General features: G+C 34.5%; 2 protein-coding genes and 1 long non-coding RNA gene across 4 annotated transcripts; 2 read left to right on the forward strand and 1 right to left on the reverse strand.

Moving 5' to 3' along the window:
• The first annotated feature begins 3,113 nt into the window (after positions 1-3,113).
• LOC148206274 (uncharacterized) lies at positions 3,114-6,840 on the forward strand. The gene is made up of 3 exons (XR_015785941.1): positions 3,114-3,394; positions 3,526-3,652; positions 6,466-6,840. It is a non-coding gene; the product is annotated as an uncharacterized LOC148206274 (long non-coding RNA).
• A 1,499-nt stretch (positions 6,841-8,339) lies between these two features.
• LOC148206275 (GLABRA2 expression modulator-like) lies at positions 8,340-19,515 on the forward strand. Of its 2 annotated transcripts, none has more exons than XM_088104198.1 (4): positions 8,340-8,880; positions 8,977-9,078; positions 9,940-10,211; positions 17,574-18,157. In XM_088104198.1, the coding sequence occupies exons 1-4, from the start codon at positions 8,622-8,624 to the stop codon at positions 17,742-17,744; spliced, it is 804 nt and encodes a 267-aa protein (XP_087960324.1). In that variant the 5' UTR covers positions 8,340-8,621; the 3' UTR covers positions 17,745-18,157. The 2 variants fall into 2 exon arrangements, with proteins under 2 accessions (XP_087960324.1, XP_087960323.1); XM_088104197.1 differs by lacking the exon at positions 17,574-18,157 and adding an exon at positions 19,014-19,515 and having other exon boundaries at positions 8,359-8,880.
• On the reverse strand, positions 11,712-15,578 carry LOC148206276 (uncharacterized). The gene is made up of 2 exons (XM_088105229.1): positions 15,393-15,578; positions 11,712-12,720 (listed from the first exon to the last, which is right to left on the reverse strand). Exons 1-2 carry the CDS (start codon positions 15,576-15,578, stop codon positions 12,085-12,087), a joined length of 822 nt encoding a protein of 273 aa, XP_087961355.1. The 3' UTR covers positions 11,712-12,084.
• Positions 19,516-20,909: the final 1,394 nt, after the last annotated feature.

Consider the following 20,909-nt stretch of genomic DNA (forward strand, 5'->3'; position numbering starts at 1 on the left):
TTGCAAAGCCATTGCAATCGGGTTTCACCCTACCACACTCACAAGGTCAGTCTGTTACATGCTTTGGATCATATTGGAAGCACCCAAGACTAAGACCTCTTACTAGTCTCACCACATGTGTCAATCTTCACTATTTGAGAATGAAAGACCATTAGAGTGTCAAGATAAGCCTCAAGACTGAGCTACATGCACTCATTTTAACAACACTTTAACTACACCCAGGAATTCCACCTTGGAACTCATTTCACCACTTTGAAACCATTTGAAAACATATACATATTCATTCACTTTTACATTGCATACCAAAATATAAAATTGATAATAACATTGTTTAAGTCATAAAAGAACATTGAAAAACATAGATCATATGAGTACAAGTGAATTTAGTTTAGATTAGTAAAAAATTTCACATTATTGGTAGTAATAATCGATTAGATTGGTAATCTAATCTGTTAAGGCAAGCCAGAATTCACATATCAAAAACAGGGCAAAACTGCAAATTTTAATTGATTATGTCACTAACATAATCGATTAGACTAAAGTGTTTGTTTTAATCGATTAGGTTAGTGTCATAATCGATTAGGCTGAAGTGTTTATTTTAATCGATTAAGTTAATAACATAATCGATTAAAACAAAACTATGGCTAAAAAAACTCAATTTTTATGACTTTGAACACTTTTCCCACAACTTTAATTGATCCCTAGGACCTTCTAGACACTGAGAAACACCTGAAAACACCACTGTAACTCCAAATTACTACTCCAAACCCAAACTCACCCCTCTAAGCTACCCCAAAACCTATTCTACACTTTTGAACACCCATATTAGTCCGCTAACTGCACAATAAAGTCTAAATACACTTGCTAACACACCTCAGCACCTCATATTACTCACAACCCTTTTGTTTCAAGTTCTCACTATGTAAAACCTTAAAATTTGACTAAAAACACCTAAAAACTCACCCTAAGATGACCCTAACAGTTCTACACCAGATTTTTCTCATTTAAAAGTCTAAACAAATCATAATAGATTTAATATTAGACCTTTACACTAATTGCTTCAAAATCTCACTACTCAAAACCTCCCTTTTACACTAAAAACACTCAAAATCATGTTAATGAACTACCTCTTTGTTCCATATCATTTTTCACTCAGAACACTTCTAACAAGTCTCAAATAACCATATAACGATACTAAACCAATTACTTCCTCACTCCAACACCTATCTCTCAAACACACCCATCAAACCTATATTTTTGACCTTTACAACCTAAGAAATTGACTCTTCTTTACTCCAAACACTTTAAATTCAGTTTCAAACCACAATACAACTTCACCACACAGTAACGACAGCAGAAGCATTATAACCACACCATACCAAACATTCAAACATCACACAATCATTATACACCAAGAATATTGGTACAAACATAACAATTTCATTTAAATCACATTTATCATCTATAGGGATACTAAATTTAAACCACAAATATAAATTTAAGACTAGGTCTAGCTTCCCTTACTTCACAAGGAACTATCAACTCTAGAAAACTCTTCCTGATTGCTTGGAACGCAAGGAAATTCTACAAATACCTACAAAACACTGAATTGAAAACGGAAAGAGTCCTTAGGACCTTACATTAACCAAGAACAAGTAGAAGAAGCAAGATTACGGATGCAACGATAATATTTTCTTCTAACTTCATATTAAGAACAAAAGAGGAAAAAATGAGTCGAAACTTACTTGCTCTATAACAGAAATTGATCGAATAGATGTGGAGATAACTCAACTATGATCTCGTAGGAACTTCCTTATCATCAAACAGATGATCAAGGGATGGAGAATCTTAGAGAGATGTGAGAGAAGATTAAAAGAAAAAGTTGTATAGAGATGACAGTGTTTTAAGTAATGAGACGAGTTTAAAAAAATTATATTTATATTATTGAATTATTTTAAAATAAAATAATCGGTCTCATTATTTTAAAACACCTACCAACTCTAATACTCTATCTGCTAGGTTTAAAAAAAACTTATAAATAATGCATTTTGCTTAATTTAAAATTTATTTATTATATTGGTTCATATTATTTTAGTACCAAATTAACTATATAAGTAAAAAAAAAATACTAAAAAATGTTGGAAATTTAAAATAGTAGTAAAATAGTTTGGTGAGACTATACCAAGATACAAGAATATTCACATAAACTTTAAACATTTTTAAATCTATATTTTATTTATAAATACCCTTTTACTAGCCTAAAGTTTATGAACATTTTTTTCTTCCTTCTATTTTTCTCCATTAATAAAATCACTTAATTTCTTATATATGTTGAAAATTTGATGATTCAATTTCTTTAAAATTGTAACTTTCATTTTAATTCTGGTAAGTTATTTAATATATACAATTTTTGGAACTAAAAATAGTTGTCATTTAAGCAAAGAGGACTATATGATGAACAAAGAAAAATATACAAATTAAGAATATTTCAAAAAATTATAGAGAATAAAACATAATGTATAGTATTCCATAGAGACAAAAGGTATGTTCATTTTTTTAATCGCAGTGACAGTGATGTCTAGACAGTAGGAAACCACCACTCTGGAGCACTTTAAGGAGGATCGAGTTGCCAAAAGGCCAAGATAAATATAATCATTATTATTTTGGATTATTGGTAAAGTCAAAATGAATATAAATATAATCCATTAATTAAATAATCGCTGTTCTTTTGGATTGAATTAGAGTTCGTAAAAGAGCTGTCAAAAGCTGGCAATTATTTTTCATGATCTTATTAGTATATAAGCTTCGTTGTAGTTCTGATATCATTTGTGTTTATACAGTAATGTAATTATTATCTTGTAAATTTACAAGAAATTGGTGTTTTACCGAAGGGTATTTACAGACGGCCTCAAGGCCTTCGGTAAAAGTGTATTACCGAAGGCCATTTAGAGTATTACCGAAGGTCATGGCGGCAGCCGGTAATTAAGTGCTGATTTTAAATACCGAGGGTCTTAGGCCGTCGGTATGTATGAGGGTGAATTAAAACCAAAACTTCTGTTTTCCCTCTCCCATTTCGAGCTCGTCTACTAAACCCTATATCCCTCTCCCTGCGAATCCTCTCCTCAGCCGCGTTGTGTGAGTGTGCTCACGGATGTTGTGAGGGCTTGCGTAACTGCGTCATCCTTCCTTCGGTCGTGTTAGTGAGGGGGGACACCGGTTGTCGTTGACGGTGTGAGGACGGTTGTGACTGAGGCGACCACCGTGGAGTAGGGACGGTTGGGGACTGAGGCGTCCTCCTTCATTCGGTGCGATTGGAGCTTTTGTTGAGTGATTCTCCGGGAAGGGTGTTCGTGGACGGTGATTGGGTCGGTGTTGCCGTTAGAATTGCATTAAGGTTAGTGTTCTGTTCATTTGAATTTTAGGTTTTGGGCTTGCTCCGTAATTGATTGATATTTGTTTTCGTGCTTCCAATTTCTTGCAAATCCTTGGAAGTCATTGTATATTGGATTGTGGTTGTGGCAGCAGGGGTCGTGCTTGGTGGATAGCGTGAGGACGGCATTGCGGTGGTGACGTGTTGTGGGTGCTGCTTTAAGTGGTGGTCTACTTGTGCTGGGGTTGCCATTGCAGAGGGTGCTGTGGAGCTTTTTATCAGGTTTGCTAACTTCCACCGCTATATGTTAACTGCATTTACAAGTTCCTGTTTTAGTGCTGTGGATGCTTCTACTTCTTGATGATTTGATATGAAACTGTACATCACTATGTGAAAAGTATGTATTGCATTTTCTGGTTGTTTTATGTGAATTTGTACATTACAGCCAAGCAATCCAACCAATACTTATGATTCAATAGCTTGTTTCTTGCACAGTTTGTTAGTCTAATTTACAATTCCTTATTCAGAACTAAACTAGTACTAAGTGAACCAACTAATTAAGTTCCCAGACTTCATAACCAAATCAACATCAGCCTAGAGGTATTATTCTCTCTAGGTTGAGTCCTCTTGTTCAATATAATATTATATTCATACAATGTACTCAGTGCACATCACCCTTCTTTTTTTGACCTTTAAACCAGTTAAGTGTGCCCTTTACCATGACGAGAATTAACTTTACAGTTACCTTTTATTTTCCCTCTCTCATTTACCATTTACACAATTTCATACTAGGCCAGTTGGGGTCCACTTTCTCAGTTTCCCAAACCAGGATCCTGACTCAAACACCATCATCATGTTATGACTGCAATGAAAGAGTACAAAAATCAGCCTAAAATGTCACAGAAGTAGGAAAATTTTAAAGGTTTTGATTTGATATATGTCTGATTGTAATAATTGGTGCCTTGTCTGGCACCTTAGAATTTAGAAGGATACCAGTGCCTTTTTTAGTTGTCCTTGGCCCATATCTATGTGTCACGTATATAAAATTTTATCAACATTTATCATTCTGTGGTTCTGAATTTATGTATGTTTTAGTTATAAGGATTTAACTTTATGTTCTGTTAATGGACCTAGAACATGATTCTGAAATAGAGGAATTGAACAGTGAGGCATAATTAAAGATCCTGCCAAATGGCAAATTTCTTGAACTTAAAACACCACCCATTTCGTACTCCTGGAATGTTGTTTTTCCCTATGCAAAATTCCCATCTTCCTATCTCATTATTAAATCCGAAAGAGAATAATACAGTCCACAACATTTGCCTTCTCTCACTCCTTTAAACTCATGACCAATTTATTATCACACTGCCACTGACCTTACTTCTACTCCTATTTCACTTAATTTATTCTTTCTCTTTTCTATTTGTCCATTGTATATGTTATTGTTATCCTTTGTTCATCTCTTATTTTCCCACACTCTGTCTCCCCTGGAAGTTCCCTCTGTTAACACTAATTAAAAGACTTTCGCTTCATCATTCACCTTTCACACCACAATACAACAACCACTCCTACTTTAAAGTATATTACCCTCGAATGATTAAATATTTTTGCAAATCGACATTTTATAATTAAAACAGCTCAAGAGTAAGCATTTTCTCAAATTAAATAAGTATTTAGTTTCTCAAGTTCCTTTGCAGTGATACTAGTTTCATATTCCTTCCCTAAATTACAAAATTTGTGTTAAACAACTAAAATTAATAAAGAAATTTATGAATATAGATGTTAAATTAAATTTTGGTCTACACAAAATTTAAGTTATTCTCATTATGTTTATTTATATAATAGATTAATCCACTAATTTATTTTTTATTTTTAAGAAAAATAATAAAAAGTATTCAACTGATAAACTTTATCAAAATGCATCAATTAATAAATTCGGAATTTTCAATAAATTTTTTATGATGATGATTTTGTAAGCGTAGAAAATATATTCAACAATAGTTCTCGTTATGGTATATGTGTTGAATAATATTAAGTAGAAAGTTGTTTAAAGCACTACCTACATTTCTCTTAATCAATATGGATTCATTTAAGGAAGAAATAGAAAAGAATGCATTAGCTTTTGAAGAAATTAACATACTTTCTAGAAAGGTTAAGAGTGAGAATATTGCTTTCAAATTGATATTCAAAAAGCTTGATACTCTTGATTGAATTTTCTCTTTAAAGTTTTGGGACAAAAAATGGTTTTCATTCTATTTTCACTAATTGAATTCTTTTAATTCTCAAATCAACAAAACTTTCTCTAAGAGTTAATGGTAATCTTGGTGGTTTCTAATAAAAAAAATTTCAGTCTATGATTAGTTCAAAAGATGTTATTTTTCTTCTCATATAGCTGATAGAAAATTCTAGCGTAATCTTAGGCAATTTCTAAAAGTGCATATTTTAAGTTCTGGTTACCTAAAATCATTTTAAAAGTTATTTTTATCTGTTTATGATTCTTATGGTTTTATCAGATGTGTCAAATCTATTTTATTTTGTGACTAATTTGTTAATCTTTTTGTTTATCTTGGAGTTTTCATTTTTGGTTGGTGCTCGTATATATTGGTTCTTATAGTCTTTAGTAAATAAAGTGAGATTCAAATTAATGGAAAGGTAAAATTTCAAGTATGATTGGAAGAATTCGGGTTGTTAAGTCTTTTGCTTTTGGTTTTCTTTCATATAGTGTTCAGGTTATAAATGGTCAATTACTTTGTTCAAAGAGAATGATAAATGGGTGAGAAATTTCATTTGGAACCTGAGATATTAGAAAACGTGGTGTTGGTTGAAGAATATTTTTTTCTTAATTATTGTGTCATTAAGTGATTTTCATTGTATCTTTTTTAAATTATAGGAAGCCCTTTGGTGAAACAACTTAGACTTGTAAGAGACTTATATATTTTAGATAACACATGAGAAACTATGCGAGATTTCATAAATCTCTTTTATTATAATTTATTATTCAAGTCATTAAAAATTACATATAGTTGTAACACTTTTAACCTGTGAATGAGTAATAGTATGACAAATTTCTTGATGTTAAAATACTTTGATGTTAGTGAGAATTTTCACAACTCAGCAAGCTCAATCCAACTTGATAGTCACATCTCGACAAGCTCAACACACAGCCAGGAAGTTCCGTAACAAAGCTCGACACAACTCGGTAGTACATCTTGGTAAGCTCGGTACACAGCTTGGCAAGCTAGACACACAATCCGACAATCTCGACACATAGCTCAATTGTATAGCTCGATAATACAACTCTTCCGTTTGTGGCTTCCCGCTCTGCCAACATCTTTCTGTTTACTTTGTTTATTCGTTTCTTTTTTGTTTTTCCTTTCCTTTTCTTATATAATCGCTTCCCCTTGTAAGAACGTAAGACAATTGTACTATTCTTCCTTTTCTTTTATCAAGATACTATTATGTTATTGTCTTTTGTGCTCAATCCTTCTTCTCAACCTTCTTCTTGTTTATGTTGTCTTTCATCTTCATCAACATGGCTTCCGTTACTAGTTTAGTAAACATTCTTGATACTGATAATAGTGTTATAGTATCAGAGTTCTTTTTTTAAAGAGCTTTGTTACGCATAAGTCTACTTATATGTTTCTTTTCTCTCTTTTTTTCTTCTTTCATTCTTTGGTCTGTTTTCTTTCATTCTTGTGTTTATCATGGAAAAAGAAAGTTCCATGCACAATTATCTTTACCTCAACCCCAACAAAAATCCTGTTATTGTACTTTTTTTGCCTATTCTTGATGATACAAATTATCATTCTTGGAGTTGCTTCATGCTAACCTGCACTCAACGCCAAAAACAAAATTGAATTTGTTCTTGGTAATGTTCATCCACCTGAAAAGACAAGCCTGAACATGCTACTTAGAAATGAGGAAACAATATGGTTGTCTTGCTAGTTCATTCTATCTCTACATCCATCAAACAAAGAATCATTTGGATGGATAAGGCTTTTGATACCTAGAGTGATAAGAAAAACATATTCTAAAATTATGAAGAAATTTACTTAGTTAAATTTACTTTTGTCCAGGACTAATACATTTTTAAATTAATGTGATTTTATATAATTATAAAAATCTCAAATAAAATTGAAAGATGATGATATTTGAGCAGGCCAATTGAAAAGTATTATCAATTAATCTGTTCAATTAATTTTATTAAGCTATACATAAAAAATATTAGTCTTATAGTTTTATCATGCAAATAATGTTCATTCTATGACAATTATCTTTACCTCAACCCCAATAAAAATCCTGTTATTGCACTTTTTTTTGCCTATTCTTGATGATACAAATGATCATTCTTGGAGTTGCTTCATGCTAACCTACACTCAACGCCAAAAACAAAATTGAATTCATTCTTGGTAATGTTCATCCACCCGAAAAGACAAACCTAAACATGCTACCTAGAATTGAGGAAACAATATGATTATCTTGCTAGTTCATTCTATCTCTACATCCATCAAACAAAGCATTATTTGGATGAATAAGGCGTTTGATACCTAGAGTGATAAGAAAAACATATTCTAAAATTATGAAAAAAATTAGATAATACTTAGTTAAATTTACTTTTGTCTAGGACTAATACATTTTTAAATTAATGTGATTTTATATAATTATAAAAATCTCAAATAAAATTGAAAGATGATGATATTTGAGCATGCCAATTGAAAAGTATTATCAATTCAATTGTTCAATTAATTTTATTAAGCTATACATAAAAAAAAAATTAATCTTATAGTTTTATCATGCAAATGTTCATTCTATGAAAATGAACCACAAAGAGATAACTTCTTAAATATGATAAACTTGTAAACTTTTAAAATATCAATATGACATTAATGGCTTGAGTAATAATTGAACAATTTTAAAATTAAGCATTTTATTAGAGATGGTAAATGCTCGTATTTTTATTACAATGTTTTAAAGTAATAAAAAATGCAGAAAAAAAAGAAAAAGAAAAAGAAAGCCGAAGATGTAAAATTACTATGAACATCCAGGAACTTTTGTGAAAATTCCTCCCCTGTCCTCGACCATCGAAAGGTTGAATTTGGTGGAGGAAAAGCGCCCTCCATGGTCCGCGCGCTAAAAAAAGCGATTGCATTCAACCAAATTACCACCCTCTCGTTCCCTTCGCCTCCAAAATTCCGTTTCACAATCCTAGCTCCCAACCTAATCCCAAAATCCAAACGAACCAACCCCAACAATGGAACCTCCCAAGCCCGAAGCGGAGTCTCAATCCCATGACTTCAACGGCCACTCCACCACCACCACTAACGGGTCGGGATCGGAACCGCAGGTTCCCAAGGAGAAAAGCACCACGTCATCAACCGGTAGCACGAAAAAATCCGTGCACTGGAGCCCCGAATTGGTCACTGAATCCACGTTCGCCTCTTCCCCTAACGAATCGCGATCCAATCCATACTTTTCCCCCTCGTACTCTCAACCTGCTCCCAATTTCATGGGTTAGTTTTATTTTCAACTTTCTATCTTTCAAATTCCTTTTTTCCATTTCATGCGCGTGGATGCGTATTTTTTTTTTTCGTTTTGTCTGTGTCCAGAGACGATGGTTACCGTTCGCAATGTGCTAGGGAGATGGGGTAAGAAGGTGGGAGAGGCTACAAAGAAGGCTGAGAGTCTCGCTGGAAACACGTGGCAGCACTGTAAGTTTTCTGTTTTGTTTTTATTTTATTTTATTGTCGTGTTTCAGTTACAACTCTAGAGTGGGCGCATATGGAATGGGGCTGGTGGTGACTTTTGAGTTACCAGATATGGGAATTTAATAGAATTTTTTTTTTAGGAAACTGGTGCTAGAGTTGTATAAATTTAAGTGGGAATTCGATTGTTATGTGTTTGTCAAACATGGGGATGGATTCAGTTACTTTGGAGCATTAGAAGCCATTAAATTAAACTAACGTTTGAAATGGTGCCATAACACATTTACGTTGGATAAAATAGTATAGTGTGATCCATTCTGTATGAAGAGATTCATTAAATGAGAAAATGTATCCCGCCAAAAATTCATTGTTTCTGAAACATTTCAACCAATAGTAGAAAGTGTGTTATAGTGTGTCCATAACTGTTCTCTCTTAAATGTCCCATAAAGGCTTTATTATCTATTTAAGTTGGTTTAGCAACAGGGTCTACCAAACTAACCTTTGGTGTCTGTGGCATGTACCTAGGATGCTTTATATATATATATATATATATATATATGTATATATATATATATATATATACATATATATATGTATATATATATATATATATATATATATATACATATATATATGTATATATATATATATGGTATACTTTATTAAGCATTTCCTGTGTTTAATCATCATCATGTCAACTGGTTGTTGAATATGGGTTTGTTCATTGTGTTCTAATTATTAGTGTACTTGATGATTTGATGAATCTTCTGTTTCTTGTTATTTTGCTCCCCTCGGATTATCTTAATGACAGTGAATCTTTTACACTACGCAATTAAAATTTTCTTGTTTTCTTACATTGTGCTTAAGTGAAAACAAGCCCTAGCTTTGCTGAAGCTGCTATGGGGAGAATTGCCCAGGGAACAAAGGTTCTGGCAGAAGGCGGATATGAGAAGATTTTCCTGAACACGTTTGAAACAGGTCCAGAGGAACGGCTTCAAAATTCTTTTGCATGTTATTTGTCCACATCAGCTGGTCCAGTGATGGGAGTTTTGTATATATCCTCTGCAAAGATTGCATATTCTAGTGACAATCCTATTTCCTATAAAAATAACAACCAAACAGAATGGAGCTATTATAAGGTACTTATTCTAATTAGAAATTGTTTACTGAATTGCTAGTGGAAAATAGCCTCAACATTATTATATACAAAATTTGCAATTACTAATGAACTGAGAAATTGACAGCTCCAAACTAGGTTATATTCTCCCAAAATAAGAAATACTTTCCAACACTCCCCCTTGTGTTGAAGGATATAAATCATATTCACCAAGCTTGTTAATATGGACCTGATATTCAATGACCCATACGAAACATTGTTAGGGTATCACAAGCTGACAATTAGAATTAACAAACTCAATGGTAGTTTCCCCCGAGAGGACTTTTTCTCTAATAAAGTGATAAATGATTCTCTTTGCTTGGTTTTCTCATGGAATATTGTGTTTGATGTAATGTAAAGAGCAACTTGATTATTACTACATTTTTATCTTATCGACATGATCGAACTGGTATCCAAGACTTACACTGAATATACTTCTTTATTGAACAAAGACTATTTCTGTGCCAATCTGACAGGGAAATAAGCCCAAAATACAATTGTAGATTTACAGTAATTGCCAAGATGGAATTCCAAGAGACCTCTCTCTCAGCCCTTTTCAAAAAACCAAACCCAACCAACAAAACATATCCTCCTACCAGGCCCCAACGTACTTATATGTGTTACAGTTATAACCTATAACTGTTTTAATTGTCAGTTTTTGTGCTTTTATATACAATACCAAATCTATCACAACACTCGCAAATTTCAACTCCCCAAGTAATTGTTTTGCCTCTACAAGTTCACAATCCCCTAGTCTGATCGTTATCATCTACATTAAACTGGCAACCAAATATTGGCTTCTAGGATACAAGATTACTATCAATAACCCTTGTATCCCAAAGCAGATTTTCTCTCCATACGTGAACCATATAAGTCTTTGATTTGGCAATGAATAAACTAGCATTTCTTCAATGAGATCCTGAATTATATAATCCATATAAATTGACAAACACATGGTATGCTGGTAGAAAAATGAATGAATAGATTCTGCTTGAGTCATACTGTTTCGTATATCACCCTCTCACACACTCACATCAAGCAAAATAATAATGAAAGAATGAAATTGAACGAATGAATATCTTTTATTGATGGTGATATCTGAATAAACAAAAGTAAACAATAATTGGGAGCATAACCTCCATCAATCATTTGGGAGGTTCCTCCCTCACAAGACAATAATGTCTGTCATAAAAACTCAATAATCAAAAGCATACCTTTAACCCTAGACTCTAGCTTTATTTATACTAATTATTTCTTGCCCCATCTCTTACTAAATATTTCCCTAAAATATATCTGCATTTAATATAAATATCTCTATATTTAATATAAATATCCCCGTATGTTATCCTAGCATATATCCTTAATTATAAATATCTTATATTGAATATTTTCCTAGGATATATATTTATTATTATAAATAGGGTTAAATATGTTTTTAGTCCCTGAACTATCAAGCGATTTTGGTTTTAGTCCCTACTCAAAACATTGATGGCATTTAGTCCTCGTAGTATTAAAACATGTAAAAATAGTCCTTAAAAATGGACGGCGTTAACTTTTGGTTGATCTGGCAAACGGCAATGCCACGTCCTCCGCCAGCTTCCCTGTTCTCTATCTGCCACGTTGCTTATATCGTGAAAACCCTATGTTCATCTTCCTCCGAGAGAAATGCCTAACCTAATAAATCCTCCGAGAGGCGGCAACTGGGTGCGGCGTGAATGGCTTGGATGCACTGCAGACTGTGGGGTTTGGCATCGGAATCCGGTTGGGGCAACTGTCGCCGGGAGTGGAGTACAGGCTTCACCAGAAGCTTGGAATCGGAGTGTTCTGCTTAGGTTTCGGTGGTAAGAATACAACTGTTAGAATTCGTACCTCATTGTCTTTAATGCATCTTTTCGATTGCTAATGTAAATATCATCATCCTCCCATTCAGGCTCTACAGGAACAGAATTCAAGAGGTTTTGAATCGGGGAAACATTTCTATTCTCCAAGTCTTTATCATTGTCTTGGTGATTATCAAAGGGAATATCATCCTTGACCTTTCCCAAAGTAAGACTTTCATTAGTTTTATTCTTATATGGGGTATCATATGTCGTAGTTATCACAGCAGATGATACTTTGTAGTCTTCAAAATTAACTGCAGAGGCCATTGTTTCCAATAAAGCTGAGGCCTTATCAAAATTGTTATTAACAGCAGTCAATACATCATCTATCAAGCTATGTTCAGCCCAAAGATTCTGCTCTCTAAGCTTTTTGATAGCTAAATTAACATCCTCCTGAGAAGGGGCACCACAATATTTTTCATCAGAATCAGAACCAGATACTGCCTTTTTGTTATTCAAACCCTCTTTCAACGGTGGGAAATGTTTAGTCGGCAGAAGTACTGAAGAGAAAGGCTTTGCAGGAGGATGGTTCTTCTTGACTGTAGATTCAGAAGTGCCTATAGCTGGGAAATGATCTTTATCAACTACAGATTCAAAATTGTTGTTCTTTTGCTGTTCTTTTCACGATATAAGCAACGTGGCAGATAGAGAACAGGGAAGCTGGCGGAGGACATGGCATTGCCGTTTGCCAGATCAACCAAAAGTTAACGCCGTCCATTTTTAAGGATTATTTTTACATGTTTTAATACTACGAGGACTAAATGCCATCAATGTTTTGAGTAGGGACTAAAACCAAAATCGCTTGATAGTTCAGGGACTAAAAACATATTTAACCCTTATAAATATCTTATATTGAATATTTCCCTAGGATATATATTTATTTACTCTAATTAACTTATACTGAATATTCTCTCCTATTGTGGCTCTTTTTACTGTAATTAGCTCTCGCCCTCCCTAACCGCTGTTTAGTTAAGATGGTGATTCTTCAACCGTTCGGCCTGGTCCCTCCCACCGTTCGGCCTGGTCGCTCCCCGTTGTCCACTGTTTGGCCTGATCGCTCCCCTTTGTCCACCGTTCGGTTTGACCGTTCTCCCTTGTCCATCGTTCGGCCTCACCTCTCCATGCCTTCCACCGTTCGGCCTTTATGGTCATTACCGATCGGCCTCACTTCCCTCCTACCTTTCTTCTCCTTCTCATTACCTCCCACCTTATACCCTAACAACCACCGTTCGGCCTTACCTCTCCATGCCTTCCACCGTTCAGCCTTTACGGTCAATACCGTTCGGCCTCACTTCCCTCCTACCTTTCTTCTCCTTCTCATTACCTCCCACCTTATACCCTAACACATACCAAATTATAGCTCAACAATACCAGATTTTGCTCAAGGAGATTTTAAACTGCAAAGAGACAGTTTCAACTTATAAACTAAGCTTGACTTCATCCTATTATTAATCCACATGTGAGTTTGAGTCCTACACTGATTAAAAATGAGAAAGTTGAACAACATGTAAGGAAGATGACGCATAAAGCCATTTTTTAGAGTTTTGGGTTGAAGGTCCTTATGTCCCTCAGCCTTCACGAACATCTTGATCACATGTTTTGGGTTTAGGTCCATGCTACCAGGCATTGGGCACAACTTGTCGAGTTGTGCCAACATGTTCTTGTGACCCAGGTTGGATTTGCACAAGCTCTCCTAGATATTGTATGCCTTTATACCAGAGTCTTTATAGTGAATGGTGTCAATTGTATACTCCCATGCCAACTTGCCGAATTGGCATGATTCTCTGCTGAGGGGACCACATCCATTTGTCCTTTAGGATAAGCCCCAAACCAAGTAGGACCTCTACACCTTCCCTAAGGGCAAGGCATGTATGACCTTGTGTACATCTTGAGGATTTGAGTTCTCAACTTTTTCTTAAATCCTTCCTAACATGATTTTTTTGTGTCCACAATATTCCCGTTGCCAATTTGTGCTATCATGTCCAGCATCGTGGTGGCAGTAGACACATTGATAGCAGGGAAAATCTTCAAGACCTTAGACGTGTTTAGCGAGCTTGCCATGTACACGCCCCCAAGGTAAAGACAAAAATCCTGCCACATCTAAGACCCTTGGTGTTGTCGTCTCCTCTCCTCCTTGATCAACTCTCAAAACTCTTGGGCCTGACCAATCTGGCTAGGTTGGCTGTGTATGGTCTCTGATACCCCTTGCACACTAGAACTTGTCCTTGTGTGCGATGCGCACTTGATTCAACCATACAACCTATGTTGACCTATTGTTTGGTCATGCCCACTCATTCTTACACGTAAACCCTGACCACGATTGATGCCACAAACATGACCAACTAGTGTAGCCTCTCCAAGTAACACTTTTCTAGTGTGTACCTTTGGCATTTTCTCTAGCATATCACCTTGACCCTCCACTTTCTCACAGACAAGGAGAGCATTGCAATGAGAATCATGGTTATCTCCTTTCATTAAACCCCTAAAGGTTTAAGTGAGTGTTCTTGTACCACCCCTTATAATTGTCTAACAATAAGTAGACGTGTGCCCTTTCGTTGAATTTAGTTGCTCTAGCGTATAGGTGACCCCCATAGAGCTCTACCCAGAATATATGATCAAGATGTTAGTGAAGACCAAGGGGCATAAGGATCTTGCCATGGCAATCGGCTCTTTGCCCAAACACATGACTGCTAATTTCTGACTGGCCCTTAAAGTCACTGAAGGTACCTGAGCAGTTCTGAATTGGATTGTGTTGGAAGTCCCACATCGATTAGAGATAATGTCAATTTAGAGTATATAAGTGGGTGCAAACCTCATCTTACAAGCCAATTTTGTGGGGTTGAGTTAGGCTTAAAGTCCACTTCTTAACATGGTGTCAGAGCCAGGTTAGAGCCTATCCTAGCGATATTTGTTATTTGTTGGGCATATTTTTCCACCCGCTATCGGGTCGCTATCGAACCACTCATTAATGTCTAGTCTTACGCTCGAGACATATATACCTCGGCGTGAGGGGGGTGTGTTTGAAGTTCCACATCGACTAGAGATAAGGTCAATTTAGAGTATATAAGTGAGTGCAAACCTCACCTTACAAGCCAGTTTTGTGGGGTTGAGTTAGACTTAAAGTCCACTTCTTAACAAATTATTTCCCTCAAATCAGACATCCTAATCCTTACTCTTTGAGGGTGCAAACCTCACCTTACAAGCCAGTTTTGTGGGGTTGAGTTAGGCATAAAGTCCACTTCTTAAAAAATTATTTCCCTTAAATCAGACATCCTAATCGTTACTCTTTGAGTTTGTGGAAGTGCCCACTTCTCTTTCTCTAGAAGATCCACGCTCTGAGACTTCCTCACTTCCATCGACTTATCAACTTTACTAGAGTCTTCACTTGAAGCACTGCTTGTAGAACCTGGCACCCTGCTTGACTTGAGGATCCTTATGCACTCTAGCCTTTTTGCCTCTTCTGTGAGCATGTTATGAAGTTGGGTGTTCAACATCCTATCTTCAATTTGCAGCAGTAGGCCTCCAAGCCATTTCGCTTCAGTCTGGGCTTTCCGGAGGATCGACTATCCACCTCTAGATAACTTTCTCATCAGTGGTCCACATTTGTTCATAATGGTTTTATATATGCTGCTAGATCAACTATGTATATTTTTAGGGTCCAACTGCTGTGGTTTTTAATTCACCTGAAGTGTGCATTACTCTTAATAATTAGATCATACTGAGGAAGTTTGATAATAAATATTTTTATCTTTCTCTATAAAATATCTAGCGTAGTTTTCACATGTTTCAAAGGCAGCTTTTTGTTTATTCAAATGAAAAACTTTTCCAGGGGAATGAAAAACAGCTGGATAGTAAAACAAACATAAAGGAAGTCTTAAATCTGAGAATTAGTAAGGAAATAGATCATACTAAAAGAGGATAAATCAAAATTCCCATCATGATTTCATTTTTCATTCTTTATTCACTTCTCTTTTTTTCAAAGACACAACTTGTGCTTGTATGCAGTTTATTTGAGCCTAGAGAGAAATTTTACTCTATTCTTTGTATCATCTGTTTGTAAGCTGGTGCATGCCTTTAAAGTTTTGAGCAAAGATATAAGTATGAGTGAAAGATTAACTAGATATAATAGTTTGCATGTATTGAAATTGAGAAGGTGATTTTATGCATTCAATTTTATAAAGTGTGTTGGATCATTATGAGCCAAATATTGATATTTAAATATGAACATAAAATAAAGGAATTTTTAAAAAATTTTATTCAAGTATTGCCGAAATTTCTGACTCAAGATAGACTAGATTACAGATTTTTCATGTTCGAGGTTAATAGAGCATAGTTCTAATTATATTTCCTGAATATTTATTATTTTAAATTACACACACAAGTTGATCTATATCACAAGCTTTGAAAGTTGAGTTTATAATAACTTTGGGAGAACCACACCACAAAAACTAACTGTTGTAGTTGGAGAGCTCAAAGCTTATAAATTCCATATTAGAATGACATTGACATACATCCAATTTGGAACAAGTCCTATTCCTTGCAATTGGATCCTAACGTCCCATCACATCCCAATCCTCAGCCGTGTGGCTGTTCACTAGCCCTTTGACTAGTTATGAGCAAATATTACAATGCTGACAGACCACCCATGCTGCTTATTTGCAACCGAGATATGGTGGAAGGCTATAATACGAATTGAAAAAATCTTTGGAGGACAACAACACAAAACCTAGCTATTGTAGTTGGAGAGTCCAAATCCTTACAAATCCCATAACTATTGTAGTACTCCAGTCCCATACTTTGCAACTAGATCCTAACACTGAGTATTACTATATCTGATTTTGTATTGAATCAAGCTACCATAGCTGTTCATAGCTTTCTGAAGTTAAAAGGGTTAATGGGTGGAGTAATCATGCAGACACCTTGTGTTGTGTGTTAACTGGATAAATATTCCAATAACTTTGTGTACCTTGCTTGGGTACTTGAAAGCTTTATATATATCTAATCTGAAAAGTATAAACATAGTACTTGGTTGATGAATTTGTGATTAAAATTTGCTTACAACTCTGGGGTACGTTGTATGATGCATTTTGTGAAGGAATTGCATCCCCTTTCATGTAATTAGTCAGTATATATGATGTAGAAAGGGATTGTTTATTTTGACTAAAATTTAGGTTGGTTCATCTGATAGGATATAATGTGTGCATGATAGAAGGAAACAAATTAGGAATTAGTTGTTAGTTAGGTTGTTAAGGTGAGTGAGGTTTCCTTTATATTGTTGGGGTCCTGAAATGCTGGGGACTTTTGGATAGTTTTGTAGATTGAGCTTTAGCTCTTTGTGAAGGGAAAACCCTTGGAGGAGAGAGTGCTCTCCTATTTTGTGTTCTTTTCAGTCTATACAGTAAAGAATATTACTTTTTTTTCTCTTTTCAATTCTGGATTCCTAAAAAATTGGTCTGACCTGCCAGATCACGAAGTGGTGCAAGCATGGAAGGAAGAGTCAATACTTTGTAGAGGGGCGTCAACAACCAGAAAAGGGTGATAATGGAATGGAGAAGAAGTTTCCAAGAATTGAAAGAAATGATATTGGAATACCAAAATCAAGAAAGGCACTCAAAAGGAAGGGAGAAATCTCTTGACAGTGCAAGAAGGGGAGGAAAAGAGGAATTTCTTCATGACATCAAGAAAGGAAAGAAAGAAGTAAAGAAGGGTAGGGTTGTTGGGAAAGATAGTCTGCTAGACATAAGCCAAGAAACCCTTAGATAGAGGAGAAAATTCAACCAATTAAGAGAAGAAAAGAGAAACGGATATAAGTGAAGAGGACGGGGTTCACATGTTTCCTTTATATAGTTGGGGGTCCTGAAATGTAGAGGACTTTTGGATTATTTTGTAGATTGAGCTTTAGCTCTTTGTGAAGGGGAAACCCTTGGAGGACATAATACTAATGAGATTTGAGCCTAATCACATAAGGGATTGACGTAACTCTTTACCTAAAACCTTAAGACAATTGGTTAATAGGCTTTTCATTTTTATATAATGTTCTACTTTTTCATTTCTATCCAATGTGGAACTTGAATATACTTGCATTCCCAACAATGTACACCTAGAAGCTGCTAGAGTGGGTACTAATATTTTATGTCATCATCATTATGTGATCATTAGTCTGCATAGTCTGCATAAAATATTAGATCAAGGATTGAGGTTGAATACCGGTACAATCAGATTATTTGAGATTTTTTATTAGTGGTCAACTAAAAATACCCCTCTCAACAGTAAATTTTTAAAAATACCAGCTTCTTCCAACGTGAGTCACTCTCCTGATTAAACGCGGAGTCGTCTATTGGCCCATTCCTGAATTACTATCAATCACCTCATTTTGTATCATATATATATATATATATATATATATATATATATATATATATATATATATATATATATATATATATATATATATATATATATATATAATGTATACATATTTTTGTATGTATGTGTCAACTACTTTTATTTTTGTTAGATCATTAATTGAGAGGACAACACTGTTCTACGTAAAGCATATGACCAGCTCAAGTGTGAAACTTGAATTAAACTAAATAATTATCTTATGTATAACTTATAAGGAACGAAGGGTAAATGACATTGCTATGTCAGCTTTAGTTTTGCTTTTATGGAATTCAATATTCCAATTTGCTTAAACTATTATCTTTTCTGCAATTTCTTGTCTGCAGAATAGTTGCTTTAACGCCAGTCTTTTCTTTGTGAATCTTTGAAATTGTAATTTCCGTTTCCATTTCTTAGCTCTTTTTTTCTCCTTGCGATGTTCTCTTCCCTTATTTAATTTATTCTTGAGTAATATTGTATCCAATTATGTTTGTCCTTGATATGGCAAATTATGCTGCATGTAGGTGATCATCCCATTACACGAGCTAAAAGCAGTGCATCCTTCATCAAACACATTCAATCCTGCTGAAAAGTACATCCAGGTGATTTCCGTTGACAATCATGAATTTTGGTTTATGGGCTTTTTGAACTATGACGGTGCTCTGGAGTGCATGCAAGAAGCTCTTGAAGCTGGCAGACATATGCAATCAGAAGCATAGTCTGTCCAATGGATCTAAAGAAAAAGTATAGTCTGTTCATACGTTAGAGTTTCAAACCCCCAATTATATTTTTCCCTTCCACAAAAGCTTGGTTTGTAGATGTGATCATTATGGTCTTGGAACTGTTGATGAATATTCAGCCAACTTTTGGCTATTTTGTGGATATGAATTTACCGTAGGGGATCCATTAGAATAGTTCAGAAGAGTTAAACGGTGACTTCTGTTTCTCGTTACCATCCATTTAGGGAAACTAGTTTGCAACTCTAATGCACAGATACTTTAAAATCAAGACGTACACTGCATATTATCTTCCACTGTTAAACTTTTACTTCCTGCATATATATATCTTCCACTAGTTTGCTAACGTCCGTATGTCTGTTTTCAGTTGGTACATTTTAACAATGTGTATCGGGTTTTAGTAGACAAAAATATCCTTATATATCATGGATTCTAAGTTTTAAAGTTAAGGGTATTTTAATAATTTTCATTCTCAAAACTAAAAAAAGAAACCCCCAAACCCTTATCACCTCTCTCATTCCTCTCAACTCTTTCCCTTTCATCTCTCTCACTCCAATCTTTTTTTTGTCATCTCTAGTGTAACCCTAATTGAAAAAATCAGAAACACTTGTTGTTAAACAGTTTGTTTTTGTAAAGAGTTGAGTCATTAACATATTCACCTTTAGACAAAGGTTATCTTTTCAATTTCACCTAACCTCTCTAATTTTATCATCAGCATATGTTGAATCATCATTTCTAAAAAACTCTCCAGGCCAATTACCAATTCCTTTGGATGTCATTATGCTTGTGAAAATTAGATAAAATTATATATGACAAAAATTATAAAATGAAAACTCATTATAAAATCATTTTTTGTAAGAAATTGTTTAACAACGATTATTTCTTATTTTTTTAGCCCAATTATCAATTCCTTTGATGTCATTATGCTTGTGAAAATTAGATATAATTAAATAAGACAACAATTATAAAATGAAAACTTCTTATAAAATCAATTTTTTTAAGAAATTGTTTAACAAGTATTTCTGATTTTTTCTAGGTCAATTACCAATTCCTTTATGCTTGTGAAAATTGGATAAAATTACATAAGACAAAAATTATAAAATAAAAACTCATTATAAAATGATTTTTTCTAAGATTGTTTAACAACTAGTGTTTCTGAATTTTTTCAGTGGGGCTACCATAGGATGACAGAGAAAATGTTGGAGTGAGAGAGATCAAAGAGAAAAGGTTGAGAGGAATGACGGAGGTGAGCAAGGGTTTGGGGTTTCTTCTTTTTTTTTAGTTTTGAGAATGAAAATTATTAAAATACCCTTAACCTTAAAACTTAGAATCCATGATATATAAGGGTATTTTTTTCTACTAAAATCCGGTACACATTGCTAGAATGTAACAACTGAAAAAAACCGTACACGCGTTAGCAAACCCCATATGTATATATATATATACACACATAGAACGTGGCATCTGATGTTATATTTGGCTAGAGCGGAAATACTTTATCCTGAACGTTTTGCCAAAACTATTTTCTGGTCAGTTTGGAAGTACAAATGTATATAAACATTTATGAAGTGCAACAATACAATTTTACACTACATTTTCTCCCTTTGACGTAGTTCAACAAGAATTTACAAATTTAATGATTCAAAACATCCAGCTCGATAACGGAAGCAAATTGATTAATCA

The sequence above is a fragment of the Vigna umbellata genome, chromosome 1 (assembly GCF_029865625.1).
Source record: "Vigna umbellata cultivar VRB3 chromosome 1, Vumbellata_1.0, whole genome shotgun sequence".
Taxonomy (NCBI): Eukaryota; Viridiplantae; Streptophyta; class Magnoliopsida; order Fabales; family Fabaceae; genus Vigna; species Vigna umbellata.